The 24,013-nt window shown below is 29.8% G+C and overlaps 1 protein-coding gene, 1 long non-coding RNA gene and 1 pseudogene across 2 annotated transcripts; all 3 read right to left on the bottom strand.

Annotated features, from left to right (window-relative positions):
* Positions 1–1,142: 1,142 nt before the first annotated feature.
* Positions 1,143–9,346, bottom strand: LOC110640566 (aldehyde dehydrogenase family 3 member H1). The gene is given in 13 exon segments (XM_021791913.2): positions 1,143–1,501; positions 1,793–1,942; positions 2,610–2,700; positions 2,834–3,006; positions 3,397–3,501; positions 3,593–3,708; positions 4,419–4,625; positions 5,037–5,133; positions 5,217–5,285; positions 6,712–6,896; positions 6,899–6,951; positions 7,098–7,214; positions 9,187–9,346. Coding segments are annotated over 13 exon segments (1,641 nt in total). The 5' UTR covers positions 9,225–9,346; the 3' UTR covers positions 1,143–1,261.
* Positions 9,347–11,624: 2,278 nt separating this feature from the next.
* On the bottom strand, positions 11,625–24,013 carry LOC131181610 (uncharacterized protein At1g10890-like; annotated as a pseudogene).
* Positions 19,113–22,573, bottom strand: LOC110640565 (uncharacterized). Its single transcript, XR_002492127.2, has 2 exons — positions 20,562–22,573; positions 19,113–20,237 (listed from the first exon to the last, which is right to left on the bottom strand). It is a non-coding gene; the product is annotated as an uncharacterized LOC110640565 (long non-coding RNA).

Genomic DNA, 24,013 nt, shown 5'->3' with positions numbered 1-24,013 from the left:
CATTTATATGATATAAATTCAAAAATTATTATATTTATATATGTAAAATATAGAAAAATAATAATATCAATTCTCATGTAAATTTTAAATTTATTAATTTAAATATACATATATATATATATATTATTTGATATGTTTATTTATTACAATTATCTCTTTTAATTGTAAATTGATTATTATTTTTCTTAACATATTATTATGTACTTCCTATAGTGAGTTTTATGTTTTGGATCAGCTTTTGAATTTCTCTCAATTTTGATTTGATTAAAATGAAATTTATAATCAGTTAAAAAAATTAATTTGTTTGATTAACTGAATGTACACTTTTAAAAGTGTAATAATACAACAAAACTAAAAAAAAATAATGATCTAAATTAAAACTATACAAGCATATAAAAAAATACTTTTATTATATTTTAGATATATGTAGTTAAGTAACAAGATGTATTTTTATTTGCCAATAATATCTTTTATTTTGCCTAAATAAGATTCAAAATATCCAACTTATTATGTATAATATTTTTCGTTAAAAATATAAATTTTTTTAACCTTTTGCTATTATAGCTAATTCTTTAATGTATATAAATTTTAGTTTGATTTTAAATATTTATTATTTTTAATAAGAAGTAAAATTTGAAATATACAAACGTTCAAAATTATAATATGTCAATTAACGGAAAGAGAAAATAATAGTTAAAATTATGTCAAGTTAGCTTACTTAAATCAACTTTGACTATGAATTTAAAAAACTTTTAAAATCAAGGTAAAATTGTAAAAAAAAAAAATTTATAATTGTAAAAATTTGAAAAAATATTTTTTAACACTGAGTCTTTGAATAACATTGTATTATTTATTTGTAATAAAATTGTTTGAGTTACTACATTTATAAATATTTTTGAAATAGAATTTATAATAAGATTAAAATTTTAATACATTAATTATTTTTTATTATAAATGAAAAAAATTATATAATGAATTCATTAATTCCCCCATCCATACTTTTAGTTAAAAAAATCCATACTTTGCATGAAGAGAGTTCTAGTTCGGTGCAAAACTAATTTCAGTTTTGACCAGCTTTAGATCGATTTTGACTGATCTGAATCTAATTCAAAATCGGCCATCCAACATGAAAGAGTAGCAAATATGAAAGTTTAGTTAAATATTATTGAATTCAATTTCAGTATTTTAGAGAATAATAACATAAAATACATAAATATTTCAGTTAAATATTGCAGTTATCATCATTCAGCTTTATATGATTTCAATCTTTAGACCATCCTATCAAAGCAAGAAGCATCCCAAATATGCCATCACTTATCAGAGCCTTCATTAACTTCTTCTTGCTTTCTGTGTATGGCGGATACCTTATAGATGCATCTCCATTAAAACTTCTGTAGAGAACGGCCTTCTTGTGGCTAAAAGCATCAAAAGAAAATTTCCCATGGTACGATCCCATTCCACTCTCCTCAACTCCTCCAAAAGGTAAAGTATCTACTGTGACCTGCAAAGTTTGCAGTGTGTCTATGTTCAAAATTCCATTCTTTAATTTAATTGCTATTTAACTAAAAAAAAAATTTATATGTTTATGGGATGCATAACCATTTGATTTATTTTCTTTAGAAATTAAAATTTTATAAGGATTCAAATCAATTATTTTTTTTATTACTTCTTATATTTATAACAAAAGAATTTAATTTTTTTAAATTTAATTAAATTAAAAAAAATTATTTTAAAAAATAAAAATAAAACTGAGAAATATATTATTTTAAAAGAAGCAGGATGAGGGAAATACATGGAGTATTGTATCATTAATGAGCATTCCTCCAGCCGATACGTTCTGCACAAAGCTTTCCTTTAGCTTCTCATCATTGGTGAAGAGATATGCTGCAAGAGGTTTTGGTTTTGAGTTTATCGCATCAAAACTGTCCTTCACATTTTCAACCTATCACATCAAAAAAGAAATTAAAATTATTTAGTTCTATGCATCTTGCTTCTAGACTAATAAAATGTAGAAACTATCATTAATAACTTGCTTGATGTTATAATTTATATTTTAATTTGGATTGATAATTTTATTTATTTTAAATTATTAATAGATTTTCAATTTTATTTAATTTAATGATTATATATATATATATATTAAATTGATTTTAATTTTATTTTTTGACGTACAATTGATTTTAATTTTATTTATTAATCGAAAAGTGCGCCATCATTATTGCGTATAGTTTACATGGCAAAGTATTATAGATAAAAATAAAAATGAACAAGTCAAGTGGGGAAGCTATGCTAATAAGTTATTAGCAATATTAATCTCAAGTCAGGGTCTATTCTTATTCCTATTATTATCTTTTTTTTTATTATTTGTTTTAATTGCCATGCCAATAAACTATAATTTTAGTTAGCTAGGCTTGAATATTGACTTGAGACTAAAACTGAACTAACTTAAGAAGAATTATTAATTATAAATTAAAAAAAATTTACAAAAACTTAAATTATCTTTTTCAGCAATTAATTAAGCATTTAGAGAAGAAACTAAAATCTTCAACAACTTCAAAACACATGTAGATGGGGGAAGTATATTTTGCTAAATTTATGATAATACTTACAGTGATAATAGGAAGTAATGGCCCAAATATCTCATCCTGCATTATCTGAGAATCTTTAGGAACGTCCAATAATATGGTTGGTGCCATCCTTCTGCAATGTAAGTTAATTATCACACAACCATTGATTTGTACTACTAATCATGTACACCATCGTCATGTTACATATGTTGTTCAAAAGAAGGTTTAAAAAAACCAAAAAAGTGAAATTAATAAAACAAACCCACAATTTGTTTTGATCCCTTTGGCCTCCTAGTACAATTTTGTTGGAGACATTATCTTCATCCAAGAGCCTTTCTAGACGGGTGAAGTGGTTTAAGCTCACAATCCGCGATATATCTTTTGATTCCATTGGGTTCCTCCCAAAGCAATCCTCTAACTCTTTTCTAAGCGCATCAATCTACCAAACAAAAACAACTTTTGAAAAATATGTATTTTTCTTAAAATATATATATATATATATATTCGCGACATGTTTTCCCTACTGCATATCAAATTTATAATAAATAATTTAATTGTCGGCTACTTATTTTACAATACAGAATATAAAAATTTTAAACTAGGATAATAATTTCATTAATTTTTATCATTTTTGAAATATTAAAAAAATTGACGTGGTTAAAAAAACGTCCCAACAAAATGCATGTCCTTTTTTATTAAATAATGCAAATATGAAACAAATGAATTTTAGTTTTATAATGTTAGAATCGTTTTTTAAATTATTATTTTCGAGTTAAAATTTTAATTGAATTAAAAAAAATTTAAAAAAAGGGCAAATATGAAATCTTACCAATTTTGGAGCAAAATCTTTAGTAGTTATAACATAGTCGACACCAATACAAGCTTGGCCATTGTTGCATTGCCACTTGCCAGCTATAATCCTCCTTGTAGCAACCTTAATAATATTGAAAAAGAAAATATCAGGGGAAAATTAACATACTCTATAATTAATGTCTATTATCCTTGGCACAGTTCGGTTTACACACCTGTAAATTGACATTTGAATCAACAATGGCTGGGCACTTTCCTCCAAGTTCTAGGATAACGGGTGTAAGGTGTTTCGCTGCAGCTGTCATCACAATTCGACCCACTCTTGAACTACCTGAAAATATTAGCACCTTCCTTGTTGATATTACCAGAAATTGGTTATTGGCTGGGCACTTGCTTCCTTTGCTTCTTCATGGGATGAAATGGATTAAGCACAAAAGTAATCATTATTTTTTTTGTTATATAATTTTTTAAATCTAATTACATATTTATTTAATGAATTTATAGAACTAAAAGGCCTAATGGCTCAATATGCATAGGGTAAGATTCAGGTTTATTATTGGAGCGAAAAACTCTCAGGTAAAATGTAAATCTCATCATATACACATGTATATGATTGTATCAGAATGTGTTTAGCATATTATTGATAAAATTATTATCAAGAAAAATATTTTATTAAATATATTAATATAAGAATATTAAAAGTTATTTTAAAATTAAATTTAATATTTTTAAATCATAAAAATATTAAAATAATAAAATAATTTTTTAAATTATTTTTTAATAATATCTAAAATAATATTTTTACTGGGAAGTATTTTTTATTCCTGAAATTTAATGCCAAACTAACTCTAAATCATGACATTGTTAATATGATTCTTAATATTAATTTATTTACTAGCTTGCAACTATATATAAAAGAAAGAAATAACACGTAAATCAATATAATTAAACATTAGATAGAAATGTGCAAAAAAGTTGGTATTTTAGATGCATCGAACACATTGAAAGTGCAGCACAATATAGTTCATATATGTGTTTGACCTGTGTATAATATTTTGTCCCATTTCTGCTCCAGTAATGCAGATGTTTCAGGAACAGCCCCTTCAACGACTCTTACTGCAGATTTGTCAAGATATTTATCAAATAAATTTACAAGTAGTGAAGACGTGGCTGGAGATATTTCTGATGGTTTAAGGACCACAGCATTCCCAGCTGCAATTGCTCCAATGACTGGATCCACCGACAGCACTGAAATATAGGTAAAATATATTATCATTATTGTTATTATTATTATTAACTAACAAGAGAATTCAATTTCCAAACCTTACTCTTATGATTAACCTTTCAAGCCAAATAAGTATTTACAAATATATTAAAATTATTCAAGCCAGAAATTATGAACTTTCCTATAAAATCAACAAACATTTATGATGATAATAACTAAATATTTTAAGGACATAAAGCTATAAAGCCTTAAATATAAAGATGGAATATTCAAAAAGAAAAAGATCGTGCCCCTTTAAATATGTTTGGTAAAAAATAGCTTATAAGAATGTCTATTATCAAAATGACTAAAAAGGATATTAAATAAATTTTGTAATGAAGTTTTAAAAAATTTAATGGGGAAATATGATAAAAGCAAACTTTTTCGCAACATACGGAAAGGAAAATTCCAAGTTGAGATGACCAACACAACACCCAGAGGTTCTGACACAATTTCCGCTGATGAAGGGAAGGTTGAGATTGAAGTTTTTGCCTGAAATGTTTTGACAAATTCACTATATTAATTAAAGCTTAATCATAATTTACAAAAAATAATTCCCATTATTACAAAGTTACCTTTTCTGGCTTCATCCAATGTTTCAATTCTTTAAGCGCCAATTCACAAGATGACTTTGCATTAGAAATCTGCGTTAAAACGCATAAGAATTTGATTAATATTTGTTATCACTATAAGAAATAATAGAATTAGCAGTAAAGTCAATTTTGCTGCTAAAAGTTAATAAATGACAAGAACATTGAGAATCGCTGCTGCTGCTAATCCAAAAAACTCTTCTAATCATGCTTCAGTTCATGCGACATGGCAACCACAAAAGGACGGCTTGTACAAGATTATTACTGATGCAACTTGTAGGGAATCTAATGGTTTTGTTGGAATTGGTCTGGTGATTAAATCGAGACTGTGAGGGGTTAGTTATTACTTCTGTAGGTCGTCACATTGACAGGCAATTTACCCCTGAAATGGTTGAAACATTACCGTGAAATTCTCTAATCCAAATAGTGTGGATGACTATCAGCAAAGGCAATGTCTGCCATGTTGTATATTCTCTTTTTCTTCCTTATTCGTTTCTCTTGTGGGACATTCAAGACTCTCTTATCATGTGCAATTGAACTAGACTTAAGTTTATAAGTCTAGTAGTCACTTATACCAACCTAACTTTTTTTTTTTCTTTGTACTTGGCTCTACATGTCTAGTTGTCTTTACGAGGTCATGGATCATCCTGGTCTAACTCAAGCCTCCTTTTTTTTTTTACTTGGCATTATGGAGTTTTTTTTACTAGGTCATTAATTCACCTTGTTCTGACTTATTGCAGCACTGCCCACTATGACTTTTGGGATTCCGAAATATAACCTACTCTGATAACATGGCCCCACTTTTTTTTTTTGTTTTGCTTAGTTCTACAGGTTTAATCCTTTGCCATTACTTTAGCGTCTTCAGATTTGCAAATCGGGAGTGCAACGGAGTTGCTTATCATCTAACTCAATGTGGGCCCTTTATATTCTTAGATTCTGTTTTTCTCAAGGAGGAGGTGCCTTCATCTATTGCTAGTTTTATTTGTAAGGACGTTATGCATCCTTCAGTCTGGTTAATGAAGTTCTCCGCTAAAAAATGCTATATGAGAAAATGGAAAAGAGGAGAGAGAGAGAGAGAGAGAGAGAGAGAGAATGGTGAAGAGAGACGGAGGAAAGAGGTTATCATTGTTGGCGAGGAAGGACTGGATTGTTGTATTAAAGGATGTAATTGAAAATATAATTAAGAGAATCAAAAATATTAAAAAAACTTATTTAAACCTTATCCATTACTCGTTTACAGGGAAATTCGTACCCACCTCGGACCCAAGAGGTTAATTAAGATATAAGTTATACTTATTTTACATGTGATTACATATAATTAATTAAAATTAAATTTTATTTAAATCTAATTTATTATATTAACAAGTATAAATATATGAATTCATATATTCTATATATTTTTAAATTCACAAGAGATAGATATAGGCAAGAATTCCCAGAGATATATAATATAATTACTTGTAGGAAAACAGAGTTGTACCTCCGAAATAAAGGCTTCGAATTCAGGCTTTGAGAGGTCATCATAAAGAGCTTTAGCAATCTCTTTTTCGTTTTCCACAATCATCTTTCTGATACTCTCCAACTGGGACACTCTCCAATCGTAACTCTTTGTCTTGTTAGATTTAATGTTCCCTCTAAGCTCCTTAACCAGCGAAGCTGCTTCATTTCATAAAATGATTTCTTCTCTTCCTCCGCCATTACCGACAAAGCTGCAGAACAACTTTTAACCATAAAGAGAAAAACAAAATTAGAAACAAATGAGGATAATGAACGAGTGCGTGTGTAAATATATATATATATATATATATATATATATATATAGAGAGAGAGAGAGAGAGAGAGAGAGAGAGAGAGAAGAAGAATTACGAATATGAAGAGAAGTTGGGAAGGGAGTGATGGATGGAGAGAAAGGAGGCAGACTTCTTATTGGTCTTACGTACACAACGGCAGGTGAAGGTTCTTCTCACACCAGTATCAACTGCACTGTACAATTAGAAAGAAAAAAGAGAAATAAGAAACAAGAAATGTCTGCTTAAAAAAAATGTCATGGGTTTAGTAAAGAATCAGAAGAAAGGAAATTGTGATATAATTACTTGTTGAGCTAAGTTAACTTTGTGGTCTTATTGGTAGCTTATAAAAGTTAATGCACCTTAATAAAATTGGCATAATTAATAAAATTGACTTGCTAAAAATTAAATAAAATTATTATTAATTTAAAAATATAATAAATATACTATATTATGAATTATTACGATGGCTTAAAATTAAAAAGTTTATCTAATTTATCTCAAATTTATTTTTTTTAAAATAATAATGAAAAATAAATTTAATTAAAAAAATATAAAAAATTATTTTAACAATCCTAAATTTAGATATATTCTATCACACACACATATATATATATATATATATAATTTAAAAAGTGAGAAACTACTTTATTTGTTCTTGAGAATACAACGATTAAGTTATCGGTTTCATTAAAATAATAAAAATTTAATTAATTCAATTAGAATAGAGACGGAACTAGGAATCTATCATTTGAGGGAAAGGAATAAATATTAATAAGAAACAAATGAAACTTTTATAAAAATATAGAGACTAAAATAAAAAAATAAAATATTAAGATATCAAAATTAAACTATTAATAGAATTTATAAAAAGATAAAAATATTGGAGGGACAAACAATAATTGTATAAAAAATATACTAAAATTTTAATTTTAAAATTTGTAGAGGGTAAATATTTTTTTTTTTTTGAAATAAATTTATGAGTAATTTTTTAATTTGAGAAACTTGTATGTGTGGAGGGGAGGGGGGCATACCCTTATCTCCAAGTAATTCTGCGGTTGAATTAAAACCTACTTGAAGATATAGTATAAATTATTTTATTGATGGATTATAAAGTGAGAAACTAAATTGTTTGATTTTGAAAATATATGAATTGAATTGTATACTTTATAAAATATTAAATATTAAAGTGTAAATTATTCTATAACATATTTATCTTTAAAAAATTATCACCGTAAACCTAAAAATTTTTAAAATTCCAGGGACTCCAATGCTCTCCTTAGCCCTACTCTCCCTCCGTTGTACGTGTTAATGTCAGAATCATTTTTCAGGGCAACAAATTCAATTACACTAAAAAAACAAAATAAAATAAGAAAAAAAAAGTGAAATATAGCTTTACTTCTATTGTTTGGATAAATATAATCTCAATTTTACCCTCTTTATTGGTAAGTGGGATATATTTATAAAGGTAAAATTGTAATTTAACTTTATTTTTTACTCTCTTTTTTTTATATATTTTTTACTCTCCTTATAAGGTGAATCACACTTTATTTTACTCCATATTTTTCTTATTTCCAAATAAGAGAAAGTGTAAAACTCTTTCAATTTTTTTTTTTATATATTTTACTTTCCTTCAATTCAAAAACTTAGACACCCTTTATTTATTGATTCTTAGTATAACTATTACCATAGTCAAGTTAAATCCCCCTTAAGAAAGCCACCCCACAACATCGGCCACGAGGATAAGGCCCCTGACGAAATCCAAAATTTCCTCAGGAGAACCTGCCCAAACGTGAACGCGAGGAGCAAGAGTAGACCCGGCCCGGTCCATCCCCATTAATCTTAATCCAACATGGTATCTCGACTGGAATCCATTTTCCAATAAAAAGTTATATACAACGGATAGATGTTAAGGTTGATTATCGACCACAATGAAAAGAAAAACCATTAGCAGTTTAAAAAGAAAAGAAAAACCATTAAGCCATCTTCCCTCTGAATTTCGAAAAATTCAAAACAATTAGCAACTCTCCAAAACTAAAATAGAATTCTCAAAACAGTTTACGCTCACCACACTAGTATCCACTTCACAAGCTAATACAACTTTTAAAACACTGATTAACGAGTATCACAAGTAAGAAGAATAAAGCAATTGTTAACGATATGAGTACCTGAAATTTGGGAAGAGCCCGATTCGAAGGCCTCTCATGATAGGGAGAGCTTTAGCTACTTATAAATTATCTGCACAGAAGCCAGAAAAACCACTCAAATGAGTCATTCAATGTCTACTACTACTAGAGAAGGCTTTTTATGCAATACTGAATTTATTTGAAAGCAAAAAAACATGTGTACCTTACTACGTTTTCGGCTTTACATTGCATGCTGACAAGAGGATATGACTTGGGGAGCCTTCTCAGCCATGAAACAAGAGGATAATAATGTACATGTCCTTTGATGGTCATTGCCCGACGGAAAAATTTGCACACCTTTCACACCGGACGTGACAGGACAGGGCAGGGCTTGCCAATCAAAATATAGTCTTTTTTTTTAGTGGACCACGTGGGTGTTGGCGTGTTGCTTAACTGTTTCCCGTGAATACAGCGTAACAATATGACATTAATATCCTTATGCACTTAATGTAAATTCCTATCATATTATAACTTTTATCTATTTAATAAAATTATTAAAATAAATCCAATTTCAATCCAACTATAATTCATATTGTAAAATTAGTTTATTTCTATTTAAATATAAATAAAATTTTATTTATTTCTATACATCATTGAAAAAAAACTATGGATTTATTTACAATAATTTTTGTAATTTTCTTTTTAAATATGATATACTGCATATCTTTTGGTTTTAGCAACATTATTATTTTGCATTAATATAATTAATTCATAAATCATAATGAAGAATTTTTTTGAGAACCATAATGAAGAAAATTTAATCTTATACTTTTAATCAAAATATGTAAAGAATAAAGGTATAGTTTCTTTAGCTTTTATAAAAATTTATATTTTTAATTTTCAAAAAGTTTTGTAGTAATTTAATTTATTTTTTATTTTAGTTTATTTTATAAAATTTGTATATGATTTATAAAATTAATTATTAAAGATTTATTAATATTATAATAGGATTTTTTTTTTCCAATTTAAGTTGTAGACATGTAGTAAAAAAATGCTTCTAATTTTTTTAATGAATGCATTGATATAATTTTTATTCATTTTATAATAGAATTATGAAGCTAATAATAAGTGACAAGGCAACCCGAAGTTATAGGTTACTCTAAAAAGTGGCTCTCCAATACCAGTGTTTTCTATGATTAATAAAATAATTAAAAAATTATTAATTACAAATAACACTAAATAAGATATATAGTTATTCAGTGTTTCACATTTAAAATCTATTATTTTAATTAAAATTTAAGATATTATAAAAATATAATAATTTACATATTTTTTTTAATGTAACGAACTAACTATTTTATGAAAAATAATATCAATTTAAAAAAATTTCATAAAACAAATTATAAAATTTTGTTAACTATCTCCTTTTCTATAATAACAGTAACTTTACTTTATAATATAAGCAAATAACATTAGAATATACCGCAACTAATAAGTTTTAGTGATGTGTCATCAGATTCGTTTTTAAAATTAAGAAATTTTGAATTTAAATTATATAAAATTTAACATAATTTAAAAAATAAGAATTTAATTAAAATTCAATTCTGTAATCTTAATGATTTAATCTTATCAACTTAAATTTTGATTTCAAAATTAAATTAATAAAGAATTAATAAAGTGAGAAAATAAAAATAGTCCAAAGTAGGGCTGAAACTTAATTTAAACTACATTAGACATTGTTCCAAAGTTTAAAGGTAAACTTAAGCAGCTCTTAGCTTAAAGGATTAAGGAAGCTCAACCACTCATTTTTAATAAGACCTCCAACTTATATTTAAAGATTAATTTGCTCCTCGTACTATAATTTGGATCACTTAAACCCTTTAGATTTACAAAATTCATTAATTTAACTCAGTTTCTTATACATCAGTCACGTAACTTTAACATACCTTAATAACTTATTCCACATTCTAATTATCAAAATGAATTTTTTTTTTCAATTATTTTACTTAAGATTTTTTTACCTCTCTAATTATAGAGAGGAGAAATGGTAAACAAGAGAACAAAGAATAAGAAGAACCAAAGTTTCCAAGCATAGCAGAAGTGAAAAACTCTGGTCTCCCATGGTGGCAGGCAGTGAGAATGGCCGCAGTAGATGAAGAGTAAGAATTGTTCAATTCCAGAGTGAAAAAGTAACCAAAATTGAATTGCATTTTGTGTTTCTCTATGTTTCACTCATCTGACATCTGGATTTTTATTTTGTTACTTTTTTTGTACCACCGCGTTCAATCTACGGTGAAACCGAAAAATTTTTTTATAATCCTTAGAAGTCCATTTTCTCCCTTGTGCATAGATTTATTTATTTATTTATTCAATTGGTGAAATCTCTAATTTGATTAATGGAGAATGATTTTTTTTTTAAATAAACATAAGGATTATTAAACGTTAAAAATTAATTTTAAAAATATAGAATAACTAATTAATTTCGTCGAACTTTAGAAGTTAAAACAGTAAATTAGCTAAAGTTATTTTGAAATTGTCTAGTAATAACAGCAATTTCTGTATCATAAAAGGCACGAGGGCATATCTATGATTTTAACCCAATTTAAGGGGCATTTTGTAAAATACCTTAGTTTTATGGTAAAATTCGAGCGATTACCCCCTTTGGAAAGCAGACGACCTACATACAGGCTTTTAAAAATTGTTATAAACCAATGCCAAAAGGCAGCATCTGGCGAGATCAGTTCTTACCCAACGCTTTCAACTGAATATCATGATCGTATTCCTCTTCAAGTAATTTTCACCAAGAAACCTCAAATTTTTGCCTCTGACTGAGCTCCAAATCACGAAATCGTTCCTCCTCTTTTCGCTGCTGCTCTAGAGCTTCTCTTCGCTGTGCTTCTTCTACCCTCCTCCTATTCTCTTCCAGCATTTTGTCTAGCTCCTCTCTTTCCTTTCGAGCTTGTTCCTGGAGAAAGTAATAAAGAGATTAAGGCAATCATTAACCCCACATTACAGAAAAGAAACACAAAAGGGTTTTAGAAAGAAATATTTCATATTCACAAAATCAAAAGAAATTTTCAACTGCATCAAATTTCATTATAAGATGAGATTAAGTTGAAGACAAAAGAGAGCAATTATTTAAAAAAATATTAGTAATGCAGTTTGCCATATGTCACAAAGGGCAGGCAACAGCATAAGTCAGATGGTAATTTCTCAGAAGATGCAAGAGCACGAGTTCTTCCACGAGATGTTGAGTGCAACATCCAAGGTCCATAATAGAAGCAAAGAAGCTCTAACTTTTACACCTATATGGACATAAAATATAAACAATTTCATGTGGTACAAATCCAGTCCAAACATAGTGACATAGGATTTAGGATTGTCGGATTTTGAAGGTACAAAAAAGTAGGAATATCTGCGGACTTATAGGGTTTGCAAATAAGGATGATGTGGAAGCAGCATAGAACAATAGAGTAAAGCTTCTAGGGTTTGGCACAGGAAAAAAAAAGGGCAGGATTGACACATCAAACAGCATAGAACCTGTCAATACTGATCTGAAGTAATTGATGTTATTAAATTTAGGTTTGATGCAAGAGAATATGGACCTCAATCAAATCAATATTAAGTTGGAATGTGGAAGAAAATTGGTAAGATTTAATATTCACATATGGAATTTCCATAGGTACCATAACCAAGGCTCGGACATCAACCTAGAATTATATCTTGTCCAACATTTCAAAGTAATGAAATTGCTGCATATCGATACTGGTTTGGCAGGCTCAAAACATGCCTCCCTTCCCTTTATCTTTCATAACAAGTTTGAATGCTACCCATGTCTTCGAAGCCATCTTGGCCTTACCTATTACAAATATAAAGATTACCCTCCAGGATTCACTCACATGGGACACACTCCATCGACCAATTCCATTCATCACATTTTTATCTCAATTTTGTTTACCACATTTCCATTTACCCTACTTGCCATAAATTCTTACTTTCGCTCAACCCAAACGTGCAGGTGTCTTAAATTAGGTTTCCTTCCAGTCCACAATTCATAAGGTGTTTTGAGACTACCTTATTAGGAACCCTATTTAACAAGTATATAGTGGTCTTAAGTGCATACATCCACAATGATATAGGCAAAAAAAAAGTTACTCATCAACTCCAAATCATATCCATTAAAGTCCGACTTAATCTTTCCACCACCTCATTTTATTAAGGAGTACTTTGCATAGTATCCTATATATTTATATGCCATAACTTTCCAAGAACTTTACAAATGAACCAGGTCATATTGTCTCAACTCATTATGTTTCCCATAGTATTCATCACCGCTATCTAACCTTATTATTTTCGCCTTTCTATCTCATTTATGTACACTTTAAGTGCATCTATTGATTAATAATTTATAGATTTATTTTGATTAATTATTAATATAGTGTTAGTTAAAAAAAAAATAAACCTAGAAACCTGTTATTACATATTAAAGGGACTTTTTTTTGAAATAAAATTAAAGTTGAGAAATTTTATTTTAACAAATTAAAGTTAAATGACTAAAATGAAATAACTACCTAAATTGAGAAAAGTTCAGTGCAATTTACCCATCAAGGATGTTAAGGGCGACCATATCAAAGTCATAAGTTGGGCATAATGTATCTAGAGCACCAATGAGTCCAAAATAGTCATGCAAAGATCACTCACGATCTAAGAGCATATATGAGACCTTATGAGCTCTCTTAAATGAGCTACCAGAATTGACCGTGTGAATTGCCTCTGCGATATAGGACTCCTAGCATTTAATGACTTGCAGTAATGTTAAATATACCAGGACCCTTAAGAAGATTTTCTGACCTAATTACTCTACAAAAAGTTTAAGACATGGCTAACTTTCATGATAATCTATACCCACTTGCCTAAAAAGGAAGATCACCTTATGGATGCAATTACATGCATATTCACCAGTAATTCATCCACTTGCACTCACAATTGTAGGTGACATATTTTAATTGAGGGAACCCTTCAATATAAACACTTCTAAATTAACGTTGCTTGGATTGAGTTAAGAAAAGCTTGAACTCATAATTTTTAACTTTAAAAATTTCAATTTGAAGAAGTCCGATCTTACTGAAATTTATTAAACAATTTAATTCAATAATTTTAAAAAACAATAGCTCATATAAACTCTAATACTTCTTTTTTAAAAAAAAGCATTCTGCATGTATATCTGTTTAACTGAGAAAGATCAACTTCAAAGTTTCAATATTATTGCCTAAAAAAAGGAAAAGATAACCAGAAACAGAGACAAGGGAGAGGGGAAAGAAAGACATCACTTTCAATATTATTTTTGGAGAAAAAAAAAAGGTAAGGGAAAAAAAAAAGAACTGAGGGAAGTTGAAATAAATTATAAACGGGAGAAAAATTTCTCATATAGTATGAAAGAAAAAGGGAGGAAAGAGAAATAATAAGAAATCAAAACAAGGTAGAATGAGAAATTTGAGTCATATGATTGATGGAAATGGGAGGATTGGATCGAATCGGTACCTAGAAACTCTTTGTGTGGTGGTTTGGACAGATTCCAATGAATTTCAGAGAATAACAATGACATTTGCAGCAACTGCAGGCTAGTAGACACCTGGATTCTGGCAAAACAGGAACTGTGATTGTAGCAGTGGCAGCAATTACAACAAGGGGTCTAGAAGGCAATGGAAGCTAGGAAGGAACGCCTTCCTTAGCCTCGTTCCTCACAACAGGTGGATGCCTAAGGCAACAAACCTGATCCCTCTAGGAGGCTGCCTGCCCTCTCATTGTAGAGGTATCAGCCCTAGAGCCTTAAAGTAGACAACAAAAAGATTAATGAAAAAATAAGAGTAAAAACTCGAGAAATGCAGAATTAAGTTACAGGAAAAATATGGGGTTTACTTTGGATAGTATAAAATACTTTCTAGTCCTTCTAGAGTCTTATTTTATGTGTTTATTTAAATAAATAGTTGCTGGTCCATCACTTTAGGTCTCAAGGGCAATTTTGAAACTTGTAACATTGCTAGAAATTCTGTCCAGATATCTTTAGGAGTTCAAATCCTTAAGATTTAGGATTACCATTGAAGTCCAATGTCTTAAAGTTTAGGATTAGTTTGAGTCCATAAATAACTGTTACATGAATTATTAAATTTCGTGTTTTGCATGTTTTGTTTGAATAACAAAATGCAGAATTCAATTCTAAGGAATTAAACATAAGGAAAACCAAATTCTATCAAAATAGGTGAAATTTCATATGAATTCCACAAAATTAAGACTAACATTTTTTTGGACTAAAGTGCCTATATATATATATATATATATATCAAGCTTGTGAATTTATTTTATGTTTGTTAATATATTGTTAATTGGTTCATATTTTTGTAATAAATTTATATTAGGTACAAAATCATATATAAATTTATTACAAAAATATGAACCAATTAACAATATATTAACAAACATAAAATAAATTCACATGCTTGATATATATATATATATATATATATATATATTATTGAGGAAGTTTAGGAAGTAAGGATAAATGAAGTTCAATTATGGAATTATACCAAACATAAACTATATGGAATTCAATTAAATTCCACATTTTAAGTAATATCACATCAAACACAAGAATTCATTTCCAAATGAATTCTAAGTAGCTGATTTGAACCAAACAGGAGCTAAATATTTATGATTCAGTTTTCAGTCAATAAAATTTCCAGCAGTTATGATTCTAGTTGTGATGCCTATGGAACCTTGGGTGTGATGACCAAGGAGTTATAGGCCTCAAGTATAAACCCTGATTTTACTATTAAGGCGCTATTTATCGATATTGTTCACAGCCTTCAAATCTTCTCTTGTTTAACTTAGCTTTTCAATCCCACCCTTTTACAAATGCTAATTTTCCACCTAAATTCCAGCAAATAAACTCCAAATTTAGCTTTAATAGTGGCGCGGGCCAAACAGCAAAGCAGTCCAGAATACACCCAGAGTGTGTTCCACAGGGCACAATGGACTCAGAAACTCGTGTTTCCCTCTGGCAACTTGTAGACGTGTTTTCTGTCCCAGCAAGAGCAGCCACCTTTTTTTTTTTCCCCTAATCTCCAGCAGTTCTATTTTACTTAGGACTTCATGGAAAGACTCCCAACAGCTACGGAAATAGATTAGAATTAATTTAGTAACTCTCCAACTCTATTTAGGATTTAATTATGTTTTCCTATTCTATCTAGGATAAGATTTATACATATTTTATTTATATCTTCCTATTGTATTTTGGTTTATCTAAACTTCCTAATGAATAGCTTTATATTCCTATTAGGTTTAGGAGTCCCAAAACCCTATAAATAACCTTATTTACATGTAATTTCAGATTCAGTTTTCATCAATAAAATTCCTACAGAGATTTACTCTCATATTCTCTCTCTCATGTGTTTGTGTGTGAGTGATTTACCTAGCTTTGCTGCATCAAATAGGCAGCCCTGCAAGCTGCCCTACATCAAGCCTAGTTCACCTTATGCCTCAGGCACACCTTTAATAGCTATGAGAGCACTACATGATCATGAAAATCCTTGCTATTCTAATAATTAAAAAAAAAAAACTACCAACTAAAACAATTATATTGATTAGAAAGGTCAACAATAAAATAACATGTTAAAAAAAGCACAGCTCAAATGGTTGATGAAAAAAGGGTGCATTGGTAAGAAGATAAAAGTGGCAATGCATTGAGAACAAGTCATGGGAGAACCAAGATGGAATAACTATATAAAACATAGATGTATGGTTTATGGACTAGATGTACAAATGTTATGATGTTGCCCTATGTTTTTAATGATTTCAGTGCAATCGGTTAAAATGGAACAAGAATTTTAAATATCCCATTTTTATTGTATAATTTGTGGTATTACTTTTTATTGTCATTGCCAATTGAATTGTAAGGCTTATTATGCATTAAGTAATCAGAGATTTATTTGGCTCACATCCAACAAAATTTTGTATATCTTCATATCACATGAGATATGATCATCTTTTATGTCAAGTGTCCTAAGTCCTATCACCAGAAATTAATTTCCTGAAATGATGGTAAGACATCATGATTTGCCACTAATGCTTTATCACATAAAACTAACTATACTCAGCTTATGTTAGTTTATCAAGAAAAGAAACAAGTGATTAGTAAGTAGCCTCAGTTCACAATTCAAACCTCTTTCCGTCTTGCCTCATAAAGAGCAGCTTCCTTCTCCTTCTCCAGTTGAGCTACAACATCATCAAACAATTTCTTTTGACCTTCTTCTATCCGCCTCTCTATTTCTAGTTTGACTTTCTCAGAATTTAACCTGTCTTCCACATTTTTCCAAATTGCTTCCTCCAATCTCTTTGCAGTCTCCTCTTCTAATAGTCTCAGTTCTGCTTCATGTTGAAGCCTGATAGCATGTGCCAAAAATTAAGTAATCAGATAATACTAAAAGCAAAGGTTCTTTTAGAAGCCAAAGGGAAGCAACAACAAATTGGCAAAGTAAAATTAACATTCATTGTAGTAATTCATCAACCATCTCATCCTTCAAAATGATAAGCACGAACCTATGCATATGATATGTTGATCCTTAAGAAATGAAATTTAAGGTGAAACTATATGTAATATCACGATCACAAGATCTGATAGAAAACAAGTAGGCGTAAACACACATTATTGTGGGCTTAGCATGTACTGCATTTTTAAAGGTCATTTTATATTGTTGGATTACCACTTGTGGGAACAAGTCCCACACCAGCAGGGTACAATAAAATTAAAGGATATATAAGTGTTAGCATTGGCAAACCAAACCAAAAGGCTTTGGCCATTTTGGTGATGGAGAGCCCATTTTAAGCCCAGTTTAGCATGTAGCCTACCAGTTTAATTTTCACACTCCACGGTCCATAATTCTCAACACTTATCATATAAAATTTGAAAACAATTATACTTAATAATATACATTTTAAAAATAATTGTAGTAAGTATGATATAACTTACTACATATTATTTTATTCATTCATGATTACTTAAAAAATTAAAATGCACGCAATCCATTTGGCCTCCTTTATGAAAAATCAAATCAAATCGAAATTTACCCTCTAAAGCAATTTTTCAATTATAAAGGTGCATATCATTAAATGTATCCAATACAATCTTATGATAGAAATCCAAAAAATTATATTTATACAATTTAAACAAATACACCCTCCGTTATTAATTAAAAGAAAATCATATAGTCATCATTTCCACTAAAATTGAATTCAGCCCATCACTATTACCATATGGCAAACGAATTGTATTTTCAAAATCTCTCTTGAATAAAAGTAATTTTAGCATCAGCTTCACTGATAGTATTGTAGAGACTTTCTAATAGTAAATGAGCCACAAGCAAATAAAGGGAACTCTTTGATAAGCAGAAACAACCCTGCTTGGAAACTACCACTAAAAGTTGTGAGTTATATCAGAATATATAAAAAAACTTAAAGGAATTTCTTTATACCCCTCCGAGATGGATGCATTATAGTCCTGCAGAAGTCATTAACTTTTTCCCCTTTTTTGCACTTAAAGAGGTAAGGCGAGGAACTTTCGAGATAGTATTTTGATCCTACAATCACATATGCATAAAACCTACCACATCATAGGAAAATGAAGGTTTAAACAAATATATGCATTGGTCTTGTGAGAGGAGAAAAATGCGGGAGAAGTGGGAGAGGAACGTGAAAGTTCAGGCACAGCAAATATATTGCAGCATATTCCTCCAAATTACCAAGATAAGAAAGTAGTTTCAGTAGTTCGTGCATGACCATATGAATAAGCATCCATGGTAATGTTACACAATAGACTTGCACATCTTACTGGAACAGAGAAATATGGGGATAAAGGGATAGAAATAGACTGGCTTGAGAAAAGAAATAGAAAGGGAAGAAGATTAGAGAAGAAGAAAGAAAGAAGAATTCAACATTTGTTATTGATTATAGAAATGCCTCAATTACAAGTACTCCCTCCTATTTATACTAACACCTACTACTTAACAAAATAACAGATAACAACCTGGCTCATTACAGTCAGCCCATCTAATTAAACTCATCAAACTCTTCCATCCCTTAGTCATAACATTCCCCACTCCTTGAAATCATTCTTGTCCCCAAGAATGAAAAAATAAATAAATAAATAAAGCTAACCCTTAAATGCTTGTAGAATCTATAATCATCTGCATCAAAGCTTGAAAAGAAAATTTTGGAATAGAGGCAGTAGTGTCAGTATTATTAGCATTTCCACCACATTCAATTGGATTTTCTTCTTCTGTCTCCTCCATTTTTCAAATTCATTCTCTTTGAGTATGATATGCCTCTTCCAAATCTTCTTGAATTGAAATATTCCCAATATAGACATCATTATTGTTTTCAAAATCTTCAACAATTCCAACAAGAAGAAGACTACCTTCAGTATCACTTCTAATTACAAAACAAAACCCAATTCCTTTCTTTACAGAAGACACCCTCTTAAAAGTGTTGCCATTAACAAGTCTCACACTCTTCCCATGTTCATTTTCCGAAATATTCCCAAGCTCCAATTCTCTAAACCCTGAATTGACAAGGGAAGCTTTTGAATCCAAACCCTGATGATGGTCTTCCATGCATTGAGAAATCTTTTTATTTTCTATAAAAACCTCTATAATTTGAAATTTTTGTTCCTCCTTTTGAGTCTTATTCTGTTCATTTCCACCATGAATGATTATCTTTTATCAAGCGATATAGCCTTCCCCTTAGCCTCACTCTCCCCATTCTTTCTCAATTCCTTGTCATCACCCCAATAAACTTCAATTCCATGGTTTCAGTCTTCTACATCGTCATCATTCTTCTCCTCAAAAACCTCACTTATACTAGACATATTAGGAAGAAAATCATGCTACCCCATCTCAATAGTGCCCTTGTCATTCTTATTGGAAACTTCACTTGAGGCATCTTGGTCTTCATGCAGCTTGACAGAATTTCCAAGAAGGCAATCTGTTTGATGCCGGAACCCTTCTTGCAGTCTCTCGATAAGCAAGATCATTTGGAGAACCCTAAACAGAGGCATGAGTAGGAAAAATTGGAAATGGTAGAAATTTAAAAGTAATTGCAGCAAAAGATTGTCAAGATAGAGTCGCAGGAGAGGAAGAATGTAGGAGAAAGAGAAATTAAGGAAAAAGGAAGAAGGAGAAGGAAAGAATTTCAGGAAAAATTTGAAGAACAGGGTTTTGCCAAGAACAAGAAACAGAGTAAAGAAACAAAAGGAAAAGAAAGGGGAAAAAAATTTCAGGGATGAAGGAAGAAGAAACGGAGAAGGAAGAAGATAGAACAGAAAAGGATCAAGAAAGAGGAAAAGAGATAAAGAAAAAGAAAGAAACCTGGAATTTGGAAGACTGCCATTGACCTCCCATGGTTGCAACTCCCACAAACTGATTTGGAAGCAAGCCCACTCGAGAACAGTGCTCTAACACCTACTACTTATACTAACACCTACTACTTAACAAAATAACAGATAACAGTCCAGCTCATTACAGTCAGCCCATCTAATTAAACTCACCAAGCTCTTCCATCCCTTATTCATAACAGGTAAATACCCAAACAAGATTATTTCTTCAAAGTTAATTAATAAAAAGGTTGAAAAAATAAGAAAAAAGAATGGACCATTGGATGAAAAAATAGGCATCACATCAGCTTATCAAACAACATAATTAAGAATATATATATCGCATTGCTATTGTGGCCACTCATAAGAAATGCACCCAATTGAATGATTTGAATAAAAGCAACTAAAAGTTAGTTTTAAGGACTAAGGTGCACTTGGGATGACAGCAAATTGCATCAAAACTTCCCTTTTATGGATTGACTAAGCAAGTCATGAATGAGGAATCTTGGTAAGGTTCTACATCACAATAAGACATTGAGATTGAAATTGCTTTGTCAAAATTTATCCATTTAGATGATGTTGCATAAAGTCATTTGAAACTATTGTGTATCTGTTTTGGAATTTTTATGACTAAAACATGTCAATCACCTTTCAAAACAACATTAGAATCTACTTGACATTACTATTAAGTTTTCTTTTGTTGTTTAAAAACCATTAAATATAAAACTGCTGTCAACCAAAAAAATACAAAAGGTTTTTTCCTCTTTGGTAAAGATGGCCACGAGTCGTTTCAGTCTTACACCTGGACAGGAACTAGCCTAGTCAAACCCAAGCCCAAAACCTGTCAATCGTTCAACTGAGGTGTTCATGATTTGGTTTAAGATAGATATTTCAAACCAAAACAATAAAGTATATTTGTAAATAATAAAAAAAATAATCAAATCAAATAAGACTAAAAGATATTCAAATTCGGTTAGTTTGCATAAACAGTTTGATCAATTTATGCTATAAAGCAAAATTGCTTCGAAGAAAATTCAAGACATTCAAATAACATTGATGCAAAACCAAAGAACCCTCAAAGGGCAAAAAGAAATAGTTTCAAATTTTATTAACTCTCAATTGTCAATAATAATCATAACAAACTCTCCCCCTTATTGTTCATTTCAAAGGCAAACGGATCAAAGTAGCTCTAATAGCAAATTGATGGAGAATCAATAGAACACACAAGAGGGGAAAACAAATTCTCAAATTTTGTATTAATTGTCAATGCCAACAATAACCATAATAAACTCTGCCAAATTACCTAGAGGGCATAGGTAATTATATTATATCAACTAGTCCTATTATTATTAGGATTAGGAACCCCAAAATTAAAAAATACTAAACCAATATTAATTAGGAAATACCAAACCAATACTAAGTAGGAATTCAAAATAAACTCAAACTTCCTAAGTAAAATAAAATAATAGTTCCTAACTAAATTTCCTAAATAATAGAAATCTAAACTTCTTAATTTTACAATAAAAAATTAATTCAAAATAATTCCTGAAGTTATATTTCCCAGATTGCATCAAACATGATATTAAAATATAATAATATGAACATATTTATTAATTCTATGTATGAAAGACCAAAATAAGTGAAATTTTATTTATGCATGTAGAAATTTTTTCATCATGTGAAAAGGTTAAAAATGAATTAACAATACAAAAATATTTACATATAATGCAGAATAATGTAATCTTAGTATATTCTCAGTTTGAATCAATTTCAATGACTTTTTTATGACTTGAAGCCAAAGATAAACCAAAAATTCAGATTGAATATATTTTAAAACCAAATCATGTAAGTGTCAATACATGGTTTTTGGTTTGGATTGGATTGAATTGATTATGCTTGGTTGGTTTGGTTAACATTGTGTAGCCCTAGTTCCACAGTTTTTAATTGACCTAGAACTGAAACTCGGAAGGCCAGGCTAAGTTCTTAGTTTTCTTCTTGAAGTGGAATCGAAACCAATTATCAGTCAATTCTGAATTAAAAATTTTCAAAATTAAATAATCTATATTTTATATAATAAATATAATATGCTTTATATAAATAAACATAAATGAGCTTTAAGTAAACATGTTTATGAACTCTTAAACGAACATGTTCATGAAAAGTCGAGCGAAACTCATAATATTCATGTTCATTCATTTATTAAACAAGTTTTAAATTTTTCGTTCAAACTCATTTATTTAACTTTATGAACAAATAAAAACAAGCTTTTATCCAGCTCATTCCTAACCGTTCACCAATCACATTAGTTTGCCTAAACCCTACCAGATTACCAATATTACATTCATAAGGACAATTCAAAGTAAACTAAATACTAAAAGTTACTTTTCAGCAATCTGACACCCAAGAGGTAAGTAACATTCCACAAACCAAAATACTTATGTCGATGCTTTATCATTTCAAAAAAAAAAAATTCAAATTAACAAAAATTAAGTAAAAAAAAAAGCATTAAAGTTAAATCACATTCTCATCCTAAGTATGCTATGAACAGTTCACCAGATCCATTGAGTAGGAGGTCCTAAGTATAAGTAATTGTCCGAATTGAAATGTCTAAGGCTGCAACTTAACATAAATAGCCTACATAACAGATATACAAGAGCCAATGAGGGGTCATTGCGGGTTAAACAAATTGAACCACTTAATTTGCACTTGTAGAGTTACTTTGTATGAGCCCAAATATGTTGCCAATTAAACAATAGGATGGAGCTAGTAACATAGAAAATAAGACAATTCTACAGCTATCCAGCATAAATTCAAATCGCTGAACCTGGTTGATTGCATTTCACAATGAATTCTCATACAAATAAACAGAAATCGGCATTACAAAAAATGATACAAAAACTAAAACCGTATAAAATAGGTTGCTCGCCCAAAATCAATAATCTTATGATTACCTTTTCTTCTCTTCCTGCTCTTTTTTCAGTTTCTGAGTGGCATTTTTGCGTTCAGAAGAAGCAAGACTTGGGGTAGGAGACCTGGGTAGAGGAGAGAATGAATCACTCTTACTTCTGTGCCTTCTACGTCGTCTAGGTGTTGGAGATGGACTCTTACGGCGTCTATAACTCGGCGAACGACTTCTACGATGTCGTGGAGAATCAGAACGACTTCTTCTCCTGTATCAATTCGCAATACCCAACTAATTTCAGTCCTGTTTGATGACTGTCTGCATATATTGCAAATTTGAAGCACAAAAATTGCAAAAATATACAATTAAATATACAAATTTATTGGCAGTCAACCAAAAGAATAAAGAAGACCTAGAATGAGAATTGGAGTTCGGAGATCGGCTTCTATCTCTTTTGCTTCTTCTGCTATGACGATGATCCACAGGCGACGGAGAGTATCTCCTTCTGTGAGACAGGGATCCCATATCTCATCACCGATAAAATT

Source organism: Hevea brasiliensis, chromosome 7 (assembly GCF_030052815.1).
Source record: "Hevea brasiliensis isolate MT/VB/25A 57/8 chromosome 7, ASM3005281v1, whole genome shotgun sequence".
NCBI classification, from domain to species: domain Eukaryota; kingdom Viridiplantae; phylum Streptophyta; class Magnoliopsida; order Malpighiales; family Euphorbiaceae; genus Hevea; species Hevea brasiliensis.
Note: the sequence above shows the minus strand (reverse complement) of the source record. Positions and strands in the feature narration are given on the sequence as shown.